This window comes from Struthio camelus, chromosome 9 (assembly GCF_040807025.1).
Source record: "Struthio camelus isolate bStrCam1 chromosome 9, bStrCam1.hap1, whole genome shotgun sequence".
NCBI classification, from domain to species: domain Eukaryota; kingdom Metazoa; phylum Chordata; class Aves; order Struthioniformes; family Struthionidae; genus Struthio; species Struthio camelus.
In genome coordinates this window covers 7,991,960-8,011,127 of record NC_090950.1, presented here as the reverse complement: position 1 = coordinate 8,011,127, position 19,168 = coordinate 7,991,960, and the positions used below count along the sequence as shown (strand labels likewise).

Here is a 19,168-nt window from a genome sequence, read left to right as displayed (position 1 = left end):
AGATGAATTTATCTTTATACAAGTTGCGAGCCTATCCTTTACATAAACATCAAAAAGACTTACCTACAAAATAATTTAGCACGTAAGAACGTCACAGAACTGGAATCTAAATCTCATGAGGTAATTGGAATACTTAAATATTCTGATATCTGAGTATTTTCTTAGGAATGCTTTTATTACTTGATATGTTTACTGCAAAAAAAACCACAACAAAGGCAAATCAGAAGACCCAGCTGAGGAATTTCGTACTTCAAATTTGGAATGTTTTGTCAGGTCTTTACTGCCTTGCAAACCCAAAATTATTTTAAAATTAAAACCCTCAAATGCTGGCATAAATTATTCATTTTAACATGATTGCAATGCCTACCAAATTTAAAATGCAAGAGATTTTCATACTCACATTCACGCTATTTTCTATCCGTTTCATTTACCCTCCTGCTAAGACACCGCTGTCAGCACTTTGTGAGGATCAGTTTGCTTAAACAGTTTTGCACTCTTTAGGACCTTTCCCCCCGTTCTAAAAATCAAGGCCCTGGGGCCAAAGCACTCCCCGCCTGTTGCACAAAAGCTCAGGCATGGCCTGTCACCACAGCAAAGTTGCAGTAAAATGGATGCCATCATATAGAAGAACTGCAGAAATATCATGTGAATTAGTAGCCAGAGTTGCTCCGATTAATCTGGCCATCACTGGCGTACAACCCGCTTTGTCAGTGCCCACCACTGCCAGGCTCCAAGGCGAGACAGAGAAACAGTGCAGTTTTCCTTGTGGCTACTTTACTTGAAAGTTCTGTGTTGCACTTGTCACCAAGACGCTATATTTTCATGAAAGGAGGTCAGCATTCATGTACGACAGGCAAACAATCCAAGGCAGCATTTGTTTTAGCACGTAGCCCCCACACTGTGAAGAAATATTCAAGCTCTGCATTTAAAAAGGAACTCGGGCCTCATCCCTTAAAAATTAGTTCAAAACAGCTGCAACACCTTGAGAATTTGTTTGCACAAGGAAGCAGGATTACTTTCAGTCCACTCCTTAAAAACATGTATATCCCACTATAAAAGCTTGATCTTGCATTGAGGAGGAAACGCTTTTCTCTCCAGCGCTTTAAATTGTGTAACCTCTTTGAAACACACGTAACAGTCAATAAAGAATATCTGAAACAAACGATAAACCAAATAATAAATTCAAACAGGCTTCACATTGCATGGGCTGATAATTCAAACAAGCATTTCCGTCTGCTACATACTTATTAGGAGCCACGCAGTCACAAATCGTTCCTGACAGTAAGGAAAAGATGGTTAAACTACACGTGGTGCACCATCACCATGCATAGGGCATACATCAAAGTTGTAAATACAAAACTCTCATAAAATATTTTAAATTGGTAAATTTTAAAGTTTAAAATTGAGCTTAGATTAGACAAAAAACAAACAAACAGCCTTCCTTTCTTCCTCATCCCTCGGCCCAAATCCAACCACTTTCTAATGAGCGTGCAAATAACAGTGTAAGAGCCCTTCTCCCACCTTTAAACGGACCTGCGGTATCAGCTATTCCCCCCCCGTTAGCGGTGTACACCATCTCTGAGTTTCACACTGTACGTACGAGTGGTACTCGAAAGAAACACGCGCGGGTGTCCTAACTGAGGAGGTGACGTTTCAATCGAACGCATGGGGAAAACGTTAGGTGGCAAGAAGACCAGACTCTGAGGGCGCAGTGTGTGAAGGACCAACTGAAAGGCATTTTATTTCCCAGATCTTCTCAGAGAAGCAGGCAGAGAGAATTACTAACGTTTGGAAGGCAAAGCCTGCAGCGCTGGTCGTTCGAATCCCGAAGGGCCGGGGAAGCGGCTCTGGTGCCTCAGCAGCCACAGTTCAGACAAGGTCCTTATCCCTTCTGTGCCTTCTGCCAGTCCCCACCAGATGCAGGTGCCGATTTCTTACTCCTCTTGTAATTTTCATGACAGATGTAATGCCAGGGAAACGCGGTTCCTTGGACAGGATAAGAGTTCAGCTAACAGAAACCATTTGCAGAAGAGAAGTTTCCGAAAGCTAACAGTTTTTCCCTTCAGTTGGTACCACACCCACCGTCCTGTTGAGGATTTGGTTTTACTACTTCATACTTTTACTTTTTTGTTGACTTTTCTACCTTTTACTACTTTACGCTTTCAATTTGCCCTGTGTATAGAATTGAGCTGATGGCCAAATATATAATAAATAGGCTTTGGGACTGTCCAAACAAGCGCGACCATAAAATAATAATTTTAAAGAGAAGTCCAGAGCATCACCACCCCGCAATCGTACGCATCGGCCACACACACCTAAGAGCTGTGATGTGGTAACAAGCCCCAGAGAGCAAAAAGAAAAGGGGTGCATCCTAACATGAAAACAGCGTAGCCAAAACGTATGCAGTCTGCACGCAAGACAGGAAGGGTTAACAAGGAAAAACATTAAGTTGCTTAAACAAGCAAATCGCTCCTGATAAGGTCTCTGGAAAGCTTTCAAATATCTGCAAGCAAAAACGAGTGATAAAAGAGTCTGAAGTTAAAACAAACCTTTTTATTTCTTTTTCATTTTGTTACTTGGAACAACACCACGGCTTGCTCGAGTACACCACCACTTCCATTTCTGTGAACACACGTATTTATATATTCGTATACACATACACTCCCAAACCTGCTAATCCTCGCTTAATTCAAACAAATCCCGAGGCTGACCCAGGTCCACCAGTGCAATTAGAAAGCGATAACAGACAGATTTAAACCGAAAGGCAGGACATAAGCCCAGGAAGCGATCCCCCACCACGACGCGGAGGTTTCTTCAGGTCAGCGCGCAGCCTGCAGCCGAGAAGGCGGAATTTTTCAAAACTGCTTCTCACGGTTTTAACAAATCTCAATTATTTTCTCTCCCCACCCCCCAGGCGACTTGGCTTTGGACCCCTACCCCTAGAGCTGCTGTAACGTGCTCGTGCTCCAGCCGGGCTAACAGACCCCCGCAACGGCTGGTCGTACACGCGAGTCACCCTCAGCTTGCTGTTAGCTCTCGCCGGGTCACGGAACGACCGAGGCGGGACGGCGCCTCCGGGGATCTCCGGAGATCACCGGGCAGCTCGCTCCGCCCGCTGGAGAAGGAAAACGGGAGTGGGAAGCCCCCCGAGCGGCAGCGGAGCGGAGCGGAGCGGAGCGGCCCCGGGGGCGGGGGGGGGGGGGCAGGGGGAGCCACCGCCGCCACCTCCCGCCTCACGGCGGCGCCCGCGAAATGGCAGCGGCGGCGGCGATGGGGGGCACCCGCTCCGCCCCCAAGATGGCGGCCGGCCCCGACGGCGGCACGACCGGAAGCGACCTCCTCGGCGCGGCGCGGCGCCCGCAGCCCCTGCGCTGCGCTGCGCTGCGCTGCCGGAGGCGCCCGGCGGCCCCGTCCCCGTGCTGGGGGCCGCCGGGACCGGCTCGCCGCCCGCGGCCGAGGCTGAAGCGCGGCGCGGCGGTTATCGCTCGCCTCGCCGCGCCCGCAAGATGGCGGGCGGCTGCCCCGGAAGCGGTCGGCGCGCGGGGAGGCCCCGAACATGGCGTGGCGGTGCTGGGCCCGCGCCTGCGGCCCGCGGGCGCACAGGTACGGCCGGGCCGGGGCCGGGGGGTGGCGGCCGGGCCGGGGCCGGCGGCGGGGCTGACGGACGCTCTCTCCCCGCAGAGTCTCCGTGCTGCTGGAGCAGCCGCGCGGGTTCCGCCGGGCGCGGCCCCGCACCGAGGAGCCCCGCGGTGCCGCCGCCGAGGCGCAGCCCGGTCCCCCGCCGCCGCCGCCGCCGCCGCGGCGCAGCCTCTGCCCGCCGCCGCAGCAGCCGCCCGCCCGCGCCGGCCGCCCCTCGCCCGGGCGCCTCGTGAAGCCGCTCGTCTTCACCGTCGGGGTAAGGGCGGCGCGGCCGGGGGGGGGGGGCGGCGGTTAACGGTCGCGGCCGGCGGGGCTGAGCCGCCCCTCGTCGCCCAGTTCACAGGCTGCGCCTTCGGCTCCGCCGCCATCTGGCAGTACGAGTCGCTGAAGTCCCGCGTCCAGACGTACTTGGAGGAAGCTCGGGCCGACTGGATGGATAAGATACGGCCGCAGAAGAGGGGGGACTTCAGACAGCAGGTACGCGAAAGGGACGCGGGCGCTGCCAGCGCGGCTCCCTGCTGCTCCCTCTCGCACCGCGCCCGCGAGCGATGCTCGTCCTGTCCGTTTTGGCCTGGGAGAGGTAACGGGTTGCCAGCAAGTTGTGGCAGCTGTGCTTCACTTAAAAGAAAATCTCGTACAATTATTCGTGGGAGATTAACCTACAGTATTACTGCAAAGACGATACTGGAGAAGGAAAAAAGCTTGTCTTCAGTTGTGCCCAGGCACAGAAAAAGTAGAGCACCTGCACCCAGAGATGAAGGGCAGAGAGGCCAGTAATAGTTTGTCTAAAATAGGCACCTTTGGTTTTTCACTGTATTTAAGAACTCTGGGAAATAGCTGGGTTTTTTAAAAGCAAACATCAGCTCCCAAAGATGGTATCATAAATTCTGAACTTTAAACATAAAATTTTTGTTTAATCTTCTGGCTGCTGAGCGTTTTATCACGTTCATGTTTTCAGTCTTTACAAGTCTGAGGGTTTAGGGGGCTTTTTTCCTTAGTGAAAGCAGAGGTTTCCATGCAAATGCTTCCCTTTGCAATCTGCAGAGTAAGACGTAAGTACTACAAGACTTGTTACAGGTTTGTTTGGCATTGCTGAAGGCATCGGTCACCTAGTTTTTGATCAAGTCTGTTTAAAGATGCACGTTTCACATTTGTTTCGAGGTTACTGCTCTGGTGTGTGGTAGACCAGGCCTGATTCCTCATTCTGGTCTGCTTTTTGAAGGGAAGTAGGGCTGAGCGTGCATCCGGAGATGCCCTGGTGTCCTAGGTGGGACACAAGCGAGCCAGGTGTTTCTTCAGTATGAATTGGGCGTGCCGTGGTGGTACTTTTCATGTGGGTGGGCTCTCTTGCATGGTGTCTGTGAAGTGCAGGGGAGATCTTGACTGCCCCCTTAATGATATTTTGAAATAAGTGCAGTTTTAAACTCTTATTTTCCTTCAAAACATGAAGGTCTGCTGGATTCTGATTAGCTGTCCAAAAACAAACTAGAACTACCCTGTTGCTAATATGCTTAACTTCCCAACCCCTGTCTTCACCTGGTAAGTTCTGTTTATAAAAATTCAGGATCCCCCTATAGCTTCGGAGGGCATTCTGCTTGTTGTATTATTAAAAAATCACCTTTGTTTATTGGAGGACTTGGTAGGAAATAACTGGTATGTGGATCCTGTGCCAGAGAATTAAACAAAAAAAATGCAATGAATTGGTTAGCTTGATATCAGAGAGCAAGTGGTTTGTTCTGTAGTGTAATCCCCCCCACACACACACACAACCTAATTTATATAGCGTTATCTTCCTCAGTATGCTTGGAAGGTCATAGTACTAGCAATAAAATATTTATCTAAAGTGCTTCTAGAAGCTTAAAGAGGGGGGAAAGGCGGGGGGGGGGACTTACCTGTGGGCTGACTGCACTCAAAATAAATTTTTTCAGGGGTTTTAAACTTGAAGGAGGGCTGGGTGAGCAGGACGCAAGGGGGAATGAATTCCACATCTTGTGAGCCACCTCTGCAAAAAGTGACCCTGGCACAAAGTGGAATCTCTGAAAGGTGGGTGGTGTGATGTTAGATAGCTTTAGGATGAGGCTTAGTCAAGGCAGGGTTTATGCTAACTTTGGCTAATCTGCTAACGTAAGAATTATGGGCTAAATCCTTGTTTAGTGCAGGCAGAGGCAACCCCAAGGAATTATGTAGAATGGTAAAACCCCATTCTGCTTTAAGACTTTTCATCTGTGTCTGGCTATATTAAAAGGAGGGTAGCTGACTACTCTTGAGTAAGAAATACCCATTTGAAAAGCTAAATCAGTAGGAAATAAAACTTTGATGCTGCTTTATGTAACAGTTCCAAAAGGAATACTTACCACTCTTTAAAAGGTAGAGCTTCATGTGACTATTTCTGAAACGGCAAATACACTGTAGTGGCCTTGATGAATACCACTTCTCTTTCAGGTTAACAGCTGGTGGAGTAGCCTGACTGAGGGCCAGCGGACTGTGACAGGTTTGTGTTAGCTTACAAGTATTAGACATTCACAGGAAGAGAAATATGGCAAACAGGTACAGTATGTTACAACAGATGGCTTTCGTACCTTGTTTAAGTCACTAGGCACAATGCATGTTTAAATTTACACCTGCAGATACACTAGTTCTGCTAGGTTTCCTTCTTACAAAACGTTTTTGTTAGCCTTAAAAATTGCTGTTCGTTTGCGTGGGGGAATGGTGAAGGATTAGCTAGAATCTGCACGTGCCCGCTCCCCCACCATTTCTTTCTCCGGAGCAGTGAAAAGCAGCAACTGTTTATAGAAGAAATACAAGCTAATTTTTTACTTGTGTGTGTGCGCGATTCTGTAAAGGGCTGTCTTGAAAGGTTGTGTAGGCCTGAGGTGTCCCTAAAGCGAATGACTTTCTTGTCCAGCATAGACTGATTACAGTTACATAGTCTGCTAAGTAAAATAACTGTTATCCACTACAGAGATGAACGTTGCATATTTATTGTATTCTTTCAGTGATACATGGAAATGACATTTCCTGTTGATTTTTTTGCTGTTTTACATGGTTTTGCAAATAAGAACCGGCCGTCTTATGTACCTCCCTATTGTTATGATGTAGTTCAGCCTGGTTAACCAAACAGCGCTTGAAATCCCAGGACAGACACTGTATGTGGAAAGAAGTTGATGAGAACTTGATTCAAATCCAAATAAAGGAGCTGAGCCATATCCAGTGTTATATAGTCTACATATTATTTCCTGAATATGTTATTAGCAGCTTATGAGAAATAATGTTATAGTAATGTTAGTTTAAGTAGCTTTTTGATGATGTGATCTACTTTTCTGTAGAAACATTTTAGAGGGAAAAAAAAAAATCCAACTCAGCCATTTAACTGACTTTGAACAGTTGACTTCTAGTCTAAGAATACAGTATGTAAATACTGAATGAGGGAAAAATAATCTCAGGCCAACTAACAAGTCCTGTCAGAAGCTTTGTACAATGATTTGAATTGCTTGTAAACATGTAAGCCAGGTCTTGATTTCATCTTAAATACAGATACAAATATTGAGGTAGAGTGGTGTGTGTGTGTGAAGATTCATTTTTTGTAGTCTGTATGTTGTTCTTCAACATCTAGTTAATCTCAAATGCAACATCAATTCTAGCTGGTAAATCTTTAGCCATTCAGATATTTGCACTTGATTGCTATAACAGGGTTGGGCTTAGTGTATTGATGTTGTTGATGATACTGTAATATCTTGGCTGAGCACACAGAGAAAATATTTTCTCTAATAAAAGATCACTGTGGAATAGGATTGAAGTGTCAGAAGGGGGCTATAAGAATTTTGGTTATAGGACCCAGGTATCATAGTTTCTCCACAATTTTGTTGCAAAGTGGAGAATGATTATGTGGCGTTTAATGTTCTTTAAGGGAAGCACAATTATTCCTGCCTTTAATGTTTCTAGCTTTATAATAATAAAGCATTTTAAATACCTAAATGCTTTGATAGAAATAGGGAAGGCACTTAAAACGAGAATCGCGTTTATTTTGCATCATTCTGTTTCTACTTATTTACACTCCTACTTAGACTAAAATAAGATTGGAATAAACAGCTGCGTAGTAAAAAGGTGGGCATTTGCTACCTCCCATCGGTGACTATCCCTGAGCCAGGCCAAATGAGCTTTGTGCGCTCGATCTCAAACCAGTATCTTTACAAGTCCCTCACAACAAAATCACACCTCCCCAGGAGAGGGAAAGGGTGTGTATTGCATGTTTGTGCAGTTCCCCCATCCTCCTCCTCTCCAAGCGCAGTTAAACTTACTTCAGAAATATTATCTGGAATGCAATTTTGCAGCAAATGGAGTGGTAATAACTAGGAAAAAGCAGCTGGAGAGGCAAAAAACAGGACCTCCTAAGCTCTTCTTTCATTGGCTCTACAGGGGAAGTTTGAAACCATAGCCCGAATGTCTTCAGTACAGATTTCCTGGACTGTTGTATTCTATACATTTTATGTTAAAATAAAATAAAAGTTATGATTAAATGTGATATTTCTAAAAAGACTTTCATCATATAAATATAGCTTCCTGTATTTCTCTTTTATTTTTTTCTAAACTCCACAAAGTGAATAGTAGATGCTGCTTTTAAAGGAATAGAGGGGAAAAAAAAGCATGATTCTTGCAAGCTTACTTTTGCACGCTACTTTACTGTATGCATTACTGAATGTAACATTCATATTTTGGTTTCATACTGTTTTTTCCTTACTAGGTATTATAGCTGCAAATGCATTTGTATTCTGTTTATGGAGGCTGCCTGCTATGCGACGGATTATGTTTACATACTTCACCTCAGATCCCTCCTCCAGTAAGTGAACAGTAATTTGGGTGACTTGTCTACCTCGGAACATCTGATTATACTGTCAAAATTTGGGACGGTTGCACTGCTTGTAAGTCACGGAGCTGCAAGTAAAGTTCTCAGTCAGGCCAAACACTACAGTCTGTTTAGGCAGGAAAGGCTTTCAGGGAGAGAATGGTACAAGTAATGAATCTGATTTTTTTGAAGAAAAAAAAAAAATTGTCAACACTGTTGCCTGCTGTCTGGTCTTTTACTGCATTCAGTGGGATGCAGCGTCTGCCTTGTAAAGACGAGGAGGCATTTGTCTTAGTGGTATCAACCCCCTACCACTTTCCTGGACAGAATGTTAATCATTCTAGACTTTGGGGAAGAGGAAAATAAATCCTACTACGTAGTGCTATTTAAATTTAAAAAAAAAGGTTCAAATGCGCGTTTTGTTTTTTTTTTTTCCTCCCCTTAACATTCTGTGGGATGCAGATACGAACAGTCCCAGGTCACTTGCAGGTGTGCTTTTGTCATTAGACAAGCATCAGTCTACATTACGCACAGAACCCTTGTTGCGGATGTGGGCTTTGGATCACGTGAAACAAACCTCAGCTTTCATTGTGTGTGAACTGTTTAGAAGAGGCTAGTTACTAGTTACTGGAAAGCAAGTTACTAGTATTTCAAGGCAGAACAGTTAGCTTTCTTTTCCACAGCAGAGAGAAGGATTAAAAGGATGAGAAAAATGTGCCCTAGGAGAGTAGCTTCTCCTGTCCTCTGATTTCTGCTGAAGTGGGAACTAAACTGATTTCCTCTGCAACAGCAAAGCTAAAACACCAAATCTAAGCATCAGTATGATTTACAGCTCCCAAACAACTCCCTTCTAAACAATGCTGACCTTTAAACCTGCTAATTAGCTTGTTTACATTTTCCAGGGTGCTGTTTCAGTGAGGAGAGCTAGTAGCTTTTTGAAAAGAATGCTAACTTTCCCTTGAGTCAGCCTCCATAGCCAAGTTGTATATAGATGTTCATAAAATATATTAAAAATCTTTCACCATATACGTATATAAATCTCTTTTGCACTTTTAAAAGCAGAATTCTATCTTACGATACTTCTATATGTAAAACACTCCTGTAAAGCATTCCCTGGAGGGAATTCAGACTTTTTAAAGCAGCTGTTTGTGCAGCTTGCATATCCCTAGGGTACCCATTCTACTTTTCAACAGGTAATGCCAGATTTAGAAACTTGTTACATTTCAGGTGTTTATTACATTAGCCTATAATATCTCTTGATAAATGTCTAGTCTGCATGACGTGTAAGCTAACACAGATCAAAACACTGACTTTGTTTTTCCATTTACTGTTTTCCTTTCTTGTAGGAGCCTTGTGTTCTCCCATGCTGCTCTCTACATTTAGTCACTTCTCTCTTTTCCACATGGCAGCAAACATGTATGTTCTGTGGAGTTTTTCCACCAGCATAGTCTCTCTCCTGGGATGTGAGCAGTTCATAGCAGTGTATCTTTCTGCTGGTAATGTTAAATATACATATTTACAATCTATTAAAAATGTTTTTATGCAAGTAAAATGCGTGCAGGATTAATAAGTGTATTTATGGTGACAGATGGCAACTGTTCAGTCCCACACGTTGCTAACTGCAGTGCTTATTTGCTGTCATACAGAAATTTGATTGCTTTAGGATACTAGGCTTTAAAATAGCATGAAAATACAAGCATGTGCTTTAAAAGCATGCTTACTTACCAAAATAAAATACCTTTTAATACAGAATTATAGGAGATTCCTGGAAAACAACGACTATTTTCAAAGTTAAAAAGAAAAAAAGAACAAAGTACTGTGCTTTCTTTAGGAAAATGCACCGATAACATTGTTGTACTTCCTGATTCTTGTCTGTATTGCTGACGCGGTTTCCAATAGTAACTTTTCCTTTCTAGGGGTTATCTCCACTTTTGTCAGTTACGTTGCTAAAATGGCCACTGGAAGATTTGAACCATCCCTTGGAGCTGTGAGTATCTCAAAATACAAGATGCCTTACTGCATTTCAAAAGCCATTTTCAAAGCCTGTTGTATTCTTCAGCCTGGTTAGAAATGTCAAGGATATTCTGGATAGTAGACACAGGAAGGGTTACTGCCAAGTAATCAGACAGTGATTCCTGTGCAAGAACTGGGCTGTTCCTCAGATATTCTAATTCTCTTGCCCCAGCAGCCAAAACTAACACTGCTTAATAGGTTGTAAGCGAGGACTCAGCAGCAGGACCTCTTGTCACTGAGCAGATGGTTCAGTTCTATAATTTGTTTCATTAAATATTATTGCGTAATTGTGCACCGCAGTCTTCTCTAATGAAAAATAGAATGCTTTTGAAAGAGATCATGCAATCAAGGCGGTCAAAATCAGCATGCGATACTAGCAGAAGCTGAAAGGAATACTGTGCTCTTTTTCATCCTTCCTTCCTGCAGTACTTCTGCTAGAAGTCTCACAGTTTGCAAGATGTGAGGCAACCTGAGGAGGTGTTTTGGTTGTCTGTTAAAACAAGTTAAGAAGCCTGTAAAACTTGGTGAATGACTAGGTTTCACTTCAAACTTATAGCAAGATAAGTGCTTTAAGACGTTCTACAACTCAAAATACTTGAACAGACAACTTTGGTAGAAGCCAAAAATCTGGCTCTTGTTTTTCAAATGGAATGAAAAACTTGTCGGCCAGTTCACAATTTTCAATTTCTGATACTGCTATGTTACTCACTTTATCCTGCGAGTAAACTATATCTGGAGTAAGTTATTTTCCATTGGTCTTAACGTGGCAAATTCAATAAGATTTGATCATTATGTTAGTTTACTGTATTCACAGCTCTTTCACTGAGCCTTTTCATGGACGTGAAAGCCTGTGACCAGTTTAGTACAGACCAGGGATTTACGCTTGTCCTTGACAAAGGATTTCCTTGCCCCTCTACCTCCTTGTTTTGATGCAAGCTTCAGACTTACTCCCTTCATCGGAGATGTCTGTTGGATCAATGTATATGTAGATTTCTAGGGTTTAATGGAAAAAGCCTGTTAATATCTTAATTTTTAATTTCTTGATTACTAGAGGTCAAATAGAGCATCTGAGTGTTTTTCAGTATTTACATCTTCAGCTACTGAAATTAAATAATGGTGTCTTGTTTTATTTTTGTTCTTACTTGGCCATGCTGCTTTGTACTTTAAGACTTATCAGAGGGCTGCTTTTGAAAAATAGGTTCACATGCAGAAAAATGAAGTTTCTCTTAAGTAACATCTCTGCTGACTTTCATATATTTTAATGTATTTACAGTCGGGAGCTATAATGACCGTCCTTGCAGCTGTTTGTACAAAGATGCCAGAAGCAAAACTAGCCATCATCTTTCTGCCAGTGTTCACGTTTACAGCAGGAAGCGTAAGTGCCTTTGAACCTTGAAGAAATCCTGCATTTAAAACACTTTCCTTCTGCCTCAGCAGTATCTGAACACGTGTCTTCATTTGTGTTTCTAAACTTACCAGATTTATCTTTAAAAAGAATAAAAGGATGAGGAAGTCCTGAATACTGGATTGAGTTGTTGGGGGTCTAGTATGGTCACTTATACAAGTGTATATTCAATTTAGGATTATTCTAAATTCCGTCCTCCTTGGGTCTGTTTCAGATCTGATCCTTAGAGAGGAAAGAAAGGGGGAGAGAGATGGACTTAGAGGTTTGCCCAACAGAGAAAATACGTGCACACATTGTTCTAACCTAATGTCTTTCTAGTGCGTGGTATTTCGTATAAACAGCACCTGTTACAGACTTAGCCTCTGGTACCTAGATTCTCTTTTTGCTGAAAACTGGTCAGGAGCATGGAGAAGCGTTTCATTTGTCAAGGGAAACGACATTCCATCCACAGAGGAATCCCTGCCTCTTCATTTGAGGACCTCCTACTGACACTTCCGAGAACAGTTAGGATTAGGAATAACTTGTTGAGGTTTTCCTTTATGTGTACCTCCAGCACTCCTTCTTGCTTCATTAAATGCTTTTAATCACATCCACTACCCCATTGTTAAAAATAACTTCTCATGCATATCTTTACTTGCTGAAATGAGTTAATCCTCTCGTCCACTTTTTGAAGTTGTATTTTGCTACTTAAAGCAGTTAAGCTTTTCATTTCAAGATCCACTAGGTTTAGTGTTTTTTGTAAATTAAGTGAAGCTGACAGATTTCAACAAATGTTCTTAAACACAGTCTTCATGGTTTTTCTTGCTTCTGTTCCTTGAATGGACCTGGGTTTTTCGCGTGCCACCCTTTAATTGCATCTTTCCTGAAATAAATGGTCAGGGTGTACTACTGAATGTACTAGCAGAGCCACAGATAGTATTGCCATGAGGAGGAACTCATTACAACACTGAAACAAGAACATTGATTATTGCAATATAAACCTCAGTTTTTGATGTAGCCTTTACTAAGAACTTTTACCATTTTAATATATTCTTGAACTTTATGTACTGCTATAGCCTACCTTATGTATACTTTAATGGGCTTTTTAAAAGAAAAAAAAAAGCCATCATTGCTCTGTAACTGCTATTTTAAAATAAATGCTAGAAGAAATAAATCCTTCTTCTGTAGTTGCTTGTGTATGTATTTTGACAGCATAGTACAACTAGAAACTGTTTGGAAGCAAATTTTTAAAACAATTGCTTTGATAAAAAAGTTAGGGGATGTTTTTTGATCCAAATCTTTGCTCCATGCTAGACTATGAAGCTTTCTTACTATTGGCCATTAGCTACTGTAGCTGACTGTCTGTTCTGTGACTTTTCCTTTCCAGGCTTTAAAAGCCATAATTGCATTCGACACTGCTGGGCTTGCTCTGGGCTGGAGACTTTTTGACCATGCTGCGCATCTCGGAGGAGCTCTATTTGGAATGTAAGTCTGTATTTACTTTGTTTTGTATAAATATTGCCTGCTGAATCAGTTACATTCCTCCTATGAAAATTCAGCCTGTATTTTCCCCTCTTTACTCCATCTTGTCCCTGAAAACTTTTTTGTTTTGTAAAGTTAAGTTGTCGTAAGTAGCACTGAAAACAATTCACTGTTATCTTTGTGATGCCATTAAATTGTGGGGCGATGCTGCTAACTGATGCTTAGAACTGCAAGTAATTGATCTGAACTGGCTTAGAATAACAGACTGCATATCTGATTGTTCTGCCACTACAACGTGGGCTGGCTGACTGCCTCTGTCCTGCTCTCCCCAGCACACTGGAGAGAGTTGCAAGGGAGAAAGGAGTCTCACAGAACAGAATGGGCAAATTAAAACATCTTTTGAGTTACCCAGATAAGACAAAGCTCCTGTGTCCCAATATTATCTCTAATTGCCAATTTAGACAGAGCTATTGAGTGAGTATAGGCTCAGGCCAAATTCCTTTGAACAGCTTCTGCTGTTTTACTGTGTTGCTGCTTTTGTCTTTCTGTGTGGAGCCTTCAGGGCCTTTCCTAATTGGGGAGAACCAGTAGAAACCATTTTGTAGGAAACAGTTCTGCATTGTTCTGTGTTTGAACTATGTCACCTAATAAGTTTCTTTCCTCTCCCTTAATTTCACTCTTGTCCAACTTGAATACTTACTGCTGAGAACATTATTAACACAGGTTAAATCCTGCTTGACAATCAACTCTGCCAACTAAAGAATGAATTTAAAGCTTGTTACAGAGTACTTATTTTTCCAGTGAGTTTGCCCTGCACCTACCTTACCATGGCACCTAGGATGCTATGGAAGGTAGAAGAACGTTGTTCCCTCTGTCTCCTCATGGCATTAGACTGTGCAGTGATGAACAGCGGTTTTAGTTTCCTCAGCGTGGCTATATGAAAGGTATACTCCAAGAGGCAAAGAACGCAAGTTTTGCTCTCTGAACTGTTTTGCCTTTGTTTGCTATTTCTTGGCCATAGTGTTGGCAAGTTCTGTTCCACACAGCCTCCTTTACTCTCTCTTGCCATCACAAATGTGTTTGATGTGGCCTTGCCGATTTGTGCCTACTTTCCACCTTGATATATCTCTTATCAGTTTGTTCATTATAATACAGATTCACACGTTATTGAAATAGGCTAGCAGTTGTAGTAAAAACCTCTCTCAAGTTAACAGGTATCCTTCTTCCTCACCTACATGCTTTCTACTCAGTGATTGTTTTGGTCGGTTCATCCTTAAACAGGGTCTCTGTTTAGATAGTCATAGGTCGAATGAACAAAGTGTTTTTTATTTATTGCCTCACAGGCAATTATCCACTTCAGAAAGCCATTGTGTGGCTTAACGTAATGGCCAGTTTATCTAGCACCGATTGGTGGCTCATACCAAAGTGCTTTTTGTTCAGAACTTGTTAGCATGTTAGTTACTTTCATGTGGTTGCTTCCCCTCCCACTGCTTTCTCCTCTCTTTTACACGGTAACCTCTGCTGCTTAATGACTTAGTGATGTTTGTATAGTTTTGTATAAATTAAGCCAGAAAAAGTCGCTAGGCCGATTCTTCATTAATTTAGTTGTTTATAGGAGAAAATTCACTTTGGATGGAGTGGCTCTTCATTATGGGGTAATTTCAGCTGTATTTACATATAAGAAAAATACCTTTGAATTAGTGTTGTCAGTAAGGATTAGCACGGGCAACGTTGCCACTTTCACGGTCTGTTAAATGGAAATAGTCTGCATCTTTAAGTAGAAATCATGAAAGCATGAAATTAAGACCATGGAAACCATTCATTCTCAGGACTCAGACAAGCAAGAACGTAAAGAGGTTACTTATTAGGAGAAAAGAGAACAAGTGGCTTGCATGGCACTGTCAGACACTTTATAAAAAAACATTATTTCTACCTCAGTTTATCCTGTCTTGTATTTTAAGCAGTCTGGTTATCTGCTTTCAGTGATCAGTCTCTTCCTCATATCAAGGGAAGAGCTGCAGTTAGTTTTAACTGGCGTTTTCTTTCTCAGGTGGTATGTGACTTACGGCCATGAGCTTATATGGAAGAACAGAGAACCACTGGTGAAAGCCTGGCATGAAATGAGGACAAAGAACCCAGGAAAAGGAGGTGGTGGAAGATCTAACTGATTCTAGTCCTAGAGGTTACTTGTGCCCAAATGGTCTACTACTTGAAGACATGAGATTGAAATTGATTTTGAAGGCTGGCTGTTACTCCACATTAAGCCTCTCAGGAGCTGAAGTTTCTAATGTAAACTACAGTTACAAAAATGCAAATCCATAGAAAATGAACTCTGACAAAGGTGGAACAATAAAGCTTTATATCCTATTGCTCTTTAAGGTAACAGTGTACATTAACTTCTTTTTTCAATTGGGAATAAGAAAGCTTTCCAGTGAAATAGCTGGAAGCTCAGTCCAAAAAAAAAAAAGACACCTTCAAAATTTGGCACAACTTGTTAATACTTAGGAAGATAAACAGTTGAAAAACTGCAAGGAGTTAATGGATCGTCCATCCCCCTTAACGTCTTCTAGTCAAGACTAGATGCTCTTATAAAAGGCATGCTTTAGACAAACTGGACTCAGCATAAACCTAATACAGTAAAGTTCAGTGGTCTTTGTTATTGAGAAGATTGGATGAGGTAAGCCAGTGGTCTCTCCTGATACTAAACTTGAAATACATGAAGCAATACTGGATCGTTTGTACAGTTAGCTAAAGCCACACAATGACTAATGGTCCAGCTTTATTCAACTGGCTGGCGCTTTTAGTTTTTTTATTTCCATCTGCTTCCAAGACATCATCACACCTTGTTGTTAGATTTTATCACAAAGGTATCTCTTTTTCCTAATTGCATCCAGTGGAAGAGTGACCTGTACTGTAGTTTTGGGTATTTTTACCATGAATTATACTGCTTTCTGGATCTCTTTCACTGCATTTGTTTGTTTGTTTGTTTTTTTAAACTTGTCCTGTATCACTAGTTTCCTTTAAGGTTTTCCTAAGGATTTCAAAACAGTAACTCTTGTTTTCAGAATGTGAGAGTTTGGAAAGAATAAGCAGCTTCAAAAATAGATAAGATCCCTGAGATCAGTAACCACAGTAACCAGAAGTAACTGCTAAAGTAAAACTGATCTTAGTACTATGATTGATGCTCCTATTACATAAATAGGAACAAAAATTGGATTTTTTTTTTTGCATGCTACTACTCTGTGTTGTCCTGCAAGGATAACTTACTGAACACCCAGATATGAATTGGTGGGATCAAACCCTTAAGTCCTCCCTGTAGGCTGAATTAACGTCATTCCAGACTGACTGACCTGCAGAAGAACGTTGCATCTCTAAGAAGCAAAGAACATGCGCCTTTTTTACTTTGTAACAGTGCATTGTAGAAAATACACTTCCTGTATTATGCTTTTATTGATAAACAGTACCTAGTGCTTAACAGCACCAATTGTAATAAATCATTGAGTACAAAAGTGTTGTGAATTCCCTTACTGCCATGGGGCAACGCTCAGTCTGAGAGTTGTACTTATCAAAACAGCGGTGTTCTTTCTCCCTTCGAAATAAAAGGGAGACATTTGGGGATTTCTTCTTCTGAGTTGGGTCTATTTAAACACTTACTTGCAAAATGGAAGAGCTTAAATAGTATCTAATCTTCCTTTAGCTCAGCTCCAGAAGCTTCCTGGGTTTATGTCTCTGCTGTTTCACTTCTCCCTCCTTTTGGTTTCATTCCCTGATGCTTCCTTACTAAGCACATGAGTCTGTGGGGCTTCAGCCATGGGAGGACGTGGATGCAGCAGAGGGCAGCAGAACATGCAGCGAGACACAGCGCTGCCATGAGCGGCGGCCTCCTGCGCAAGCAGCATCAGAAGACGGCCACTAACTTGTTACAAGGAAACGGTTCATGCAGCGAAGCTCAAAAGCAGTAGCTCAAAATCTTTTTCCAAGTTGAGATTGTGCTGCTTTTTAAACACTCATCTGTTGGCTTTGTCCAACTCTTTTCATTCTTTCCCTTCTCTTCCTTGCGTTCCCTCCTGTCTGCTCTACGTCTTTTCTTCCAGTCTCTTCAACACTTCTTTATTTGCTATGGCTTTTTCAAAGATCCTAGTGGCTGAAAGCAGCAGGTACTAGTAACATAGAAAATAGTGTGCATAAACCTGAAGGACAAACTCATGCAGACCCAGTCTGGCGTTACATTTTACCAGTATAGAGGAATAAATGAGGGTTACAAGTTACTTTAATTTCTTTACCATAGTAGCTGGTATCTGCCTGGAAGTTAGAAAATTGTGCCCTTGTGTCCCTTGCAGAGACTGGGGCCCTACTCTTAGGGTCTTTTGGACTTGCAGTACAATGTGGCTGCACTCTTTCAGCTTGCACAAAAGATGCAGGGAGCACCAAGATGTTTTCTAGCATATCCTTCAGAGGCAAAGTACCTGCACATCCTTTGGATTCTCAGAGTTGCAGGGGCTCAAAGCTCCCGAAAACCTGACAGTGCCAGAGAGGTACTGAGAAGTGATGGTCTTTGCAGTCAGTGGCTGTGGTCAGAGGGCCTTGTGCCTAGGTAGCAGTAACCTAGCATTAACACTAGATTAGCACTAAGAGCATTCGTCATTCTAAAAACTGTCCAATATCCACATATTGCATATTGTTAGAAACCCTGGACATGTTTAACTAGTGTAAGGTAGTACAGAAGTGTTCACATGACCAAACCGATTCTTTAAAAGTCATTTTTCCACCTGAGTCTTATGCAGCATTGCTTGCCAGTGGGAAACTATTTTATGGTCCAAAACTACTCTCACACTGCAATAGGAAAGTCAATACTCAATTCAGGCAGACAAGGAACGGCTTGGAATTATGACAGCTCACTAGAGTAAATAAAATACCTTTCTGGCAAACAAATGCCCTTCTTTCAGAGCTTGGCATCAGTATTTGCCAATATCTTATTATTCAGTCACACCTTTGAACGACAAAGAAATTGCAAGAGTGCAGAAACAACAAGGAAAGACTTTCCCCCCCTTTCTCAAAGGGCTTATTATTGCGAGTAACAATACAATGTGATAATTATGTGGATGCTTGGCAGAGACACCACCAGCCAGTGTTTATGTAGCAAAACAGCAGTAAGTACAAAGTCATAGTTAATCATGTAGAAACACACAACTGTTCGTACCTTTTCAAGGGCTTTGAGAAAATCTACCATGGCCTTGCTGTGTTTAAGGAGTATTTTGCTTGCACGTACTGATCTGCTCTGAAATTTCTTTTTAATACGAGAACAAACTGTTCAAGTATCCAGCCCCCACTCCTGGCAGCAACAGCTGTTTTTGCTTTCCAATTTGACAGCTTGTCTTTGTCTTACAGTTGCAGTATTTCCCTCCCCCCCTTCCCACCCTCTTCTAATCATGATAGATCTCTTCTAAACACAGTCAACTTTTTAATCTCATCCAGCCTCTTCCGGCTTCCCCGAGATATCCTTTGTGCCGATTTCATCTAATAAACTGTGAGGAGCGGCCGCTCGGAGCCCTCGCTGCTGCTGTAGGTGGGCTCCGAGCTGCAGCGTCAAAACTGCACTCAGTACTAGGAAGCGGCAGGCACAGTGACAGCAGAAATGGTTGATTTGTTCTCCGATGTACTTTGCTAAGTCAGGCCTAAGAACAAGTATCAGAGCATCATTTGTAGTGCGCCAGTGAAAACAGATGACAAAAACGGATGTCCTGTTTCCCCCCCCCCCGACTAAAATCCATTTATTTTACCAGAATAAAGTGAGCTGCATTTGACCC

General features: G+C 42.5%; 2 protein-coding genes and 1 long non-coding RNA gene across 15 annotated transcripts in view; 1 reads left to right on the top strand and 2 right to left on the bottom strand.

Annotated features, from left to right (window-relative positions):
• LOC104143561 (claudin-15) overlaps positions 1–19,168 on the bottom strand; it is a 62,607-nt gene that overhangs the window by 18,017 nt on the left and 25,422 nt on the right. For 7 of the 13 annotated variants that reach the window (XM_068954200.1, XM_068954201.1, XM_068954202.1 and 4 more), the window contains one exon: positions 64–192. The exons of 4 other annotated variants lie outside the window; for them this stretch is intronic. The gene's annotated coding sequence lies outside the window, so the exon portion shown is untranslated. Of the gene's footprint in view, positions 1–63; positions 193–400; positions 1,153–19,168 lie in introns of those variants that run through there. 2 more of the 13 variants (XM_009674128.2, XM_009674129.2) reach the window with 2 other exon arrangements.
• On the bottom strand, positions 1,718–3,062 carry LOC104143563 (uncharacterized). The gene is made up of 3 exons (XR_693931.2): positions 2,938–3,062; positions 2,550–2,622; positions 1,718–1,986 (listed from the first exon to the last, which is right to left on the bottom strand). It is a non-coding gene; the product is annotated as an uncharacterized lncRNA (long non-coding RNA).
• On the top strand, positions 3,497–16,326 carry PARL (presenilin associated rhomboid like). The gene is made up of 10 exons (XM_068954198.1): positions 3,497–3,603; positions 3,682–3,895; positions 3,976–4,116; positions 6,082–6,130; positions 8,381–8,476; positions 9,829–9,978; positions 10,399–10,469; positions 11,769–11,870; positions 13,267–13,364; positions 15,412–16,326. Exons 1-10 carry the CDS (start codon positions 3,557–3,559, stop codon positions 15,527–15,529), a joined length of 1,086 nt encoding a protein of 361 aa, XP_068810299.1. The 5' UTR covers positions 3,497–3,556; the 3' UTR covers positions 15,530–16,326.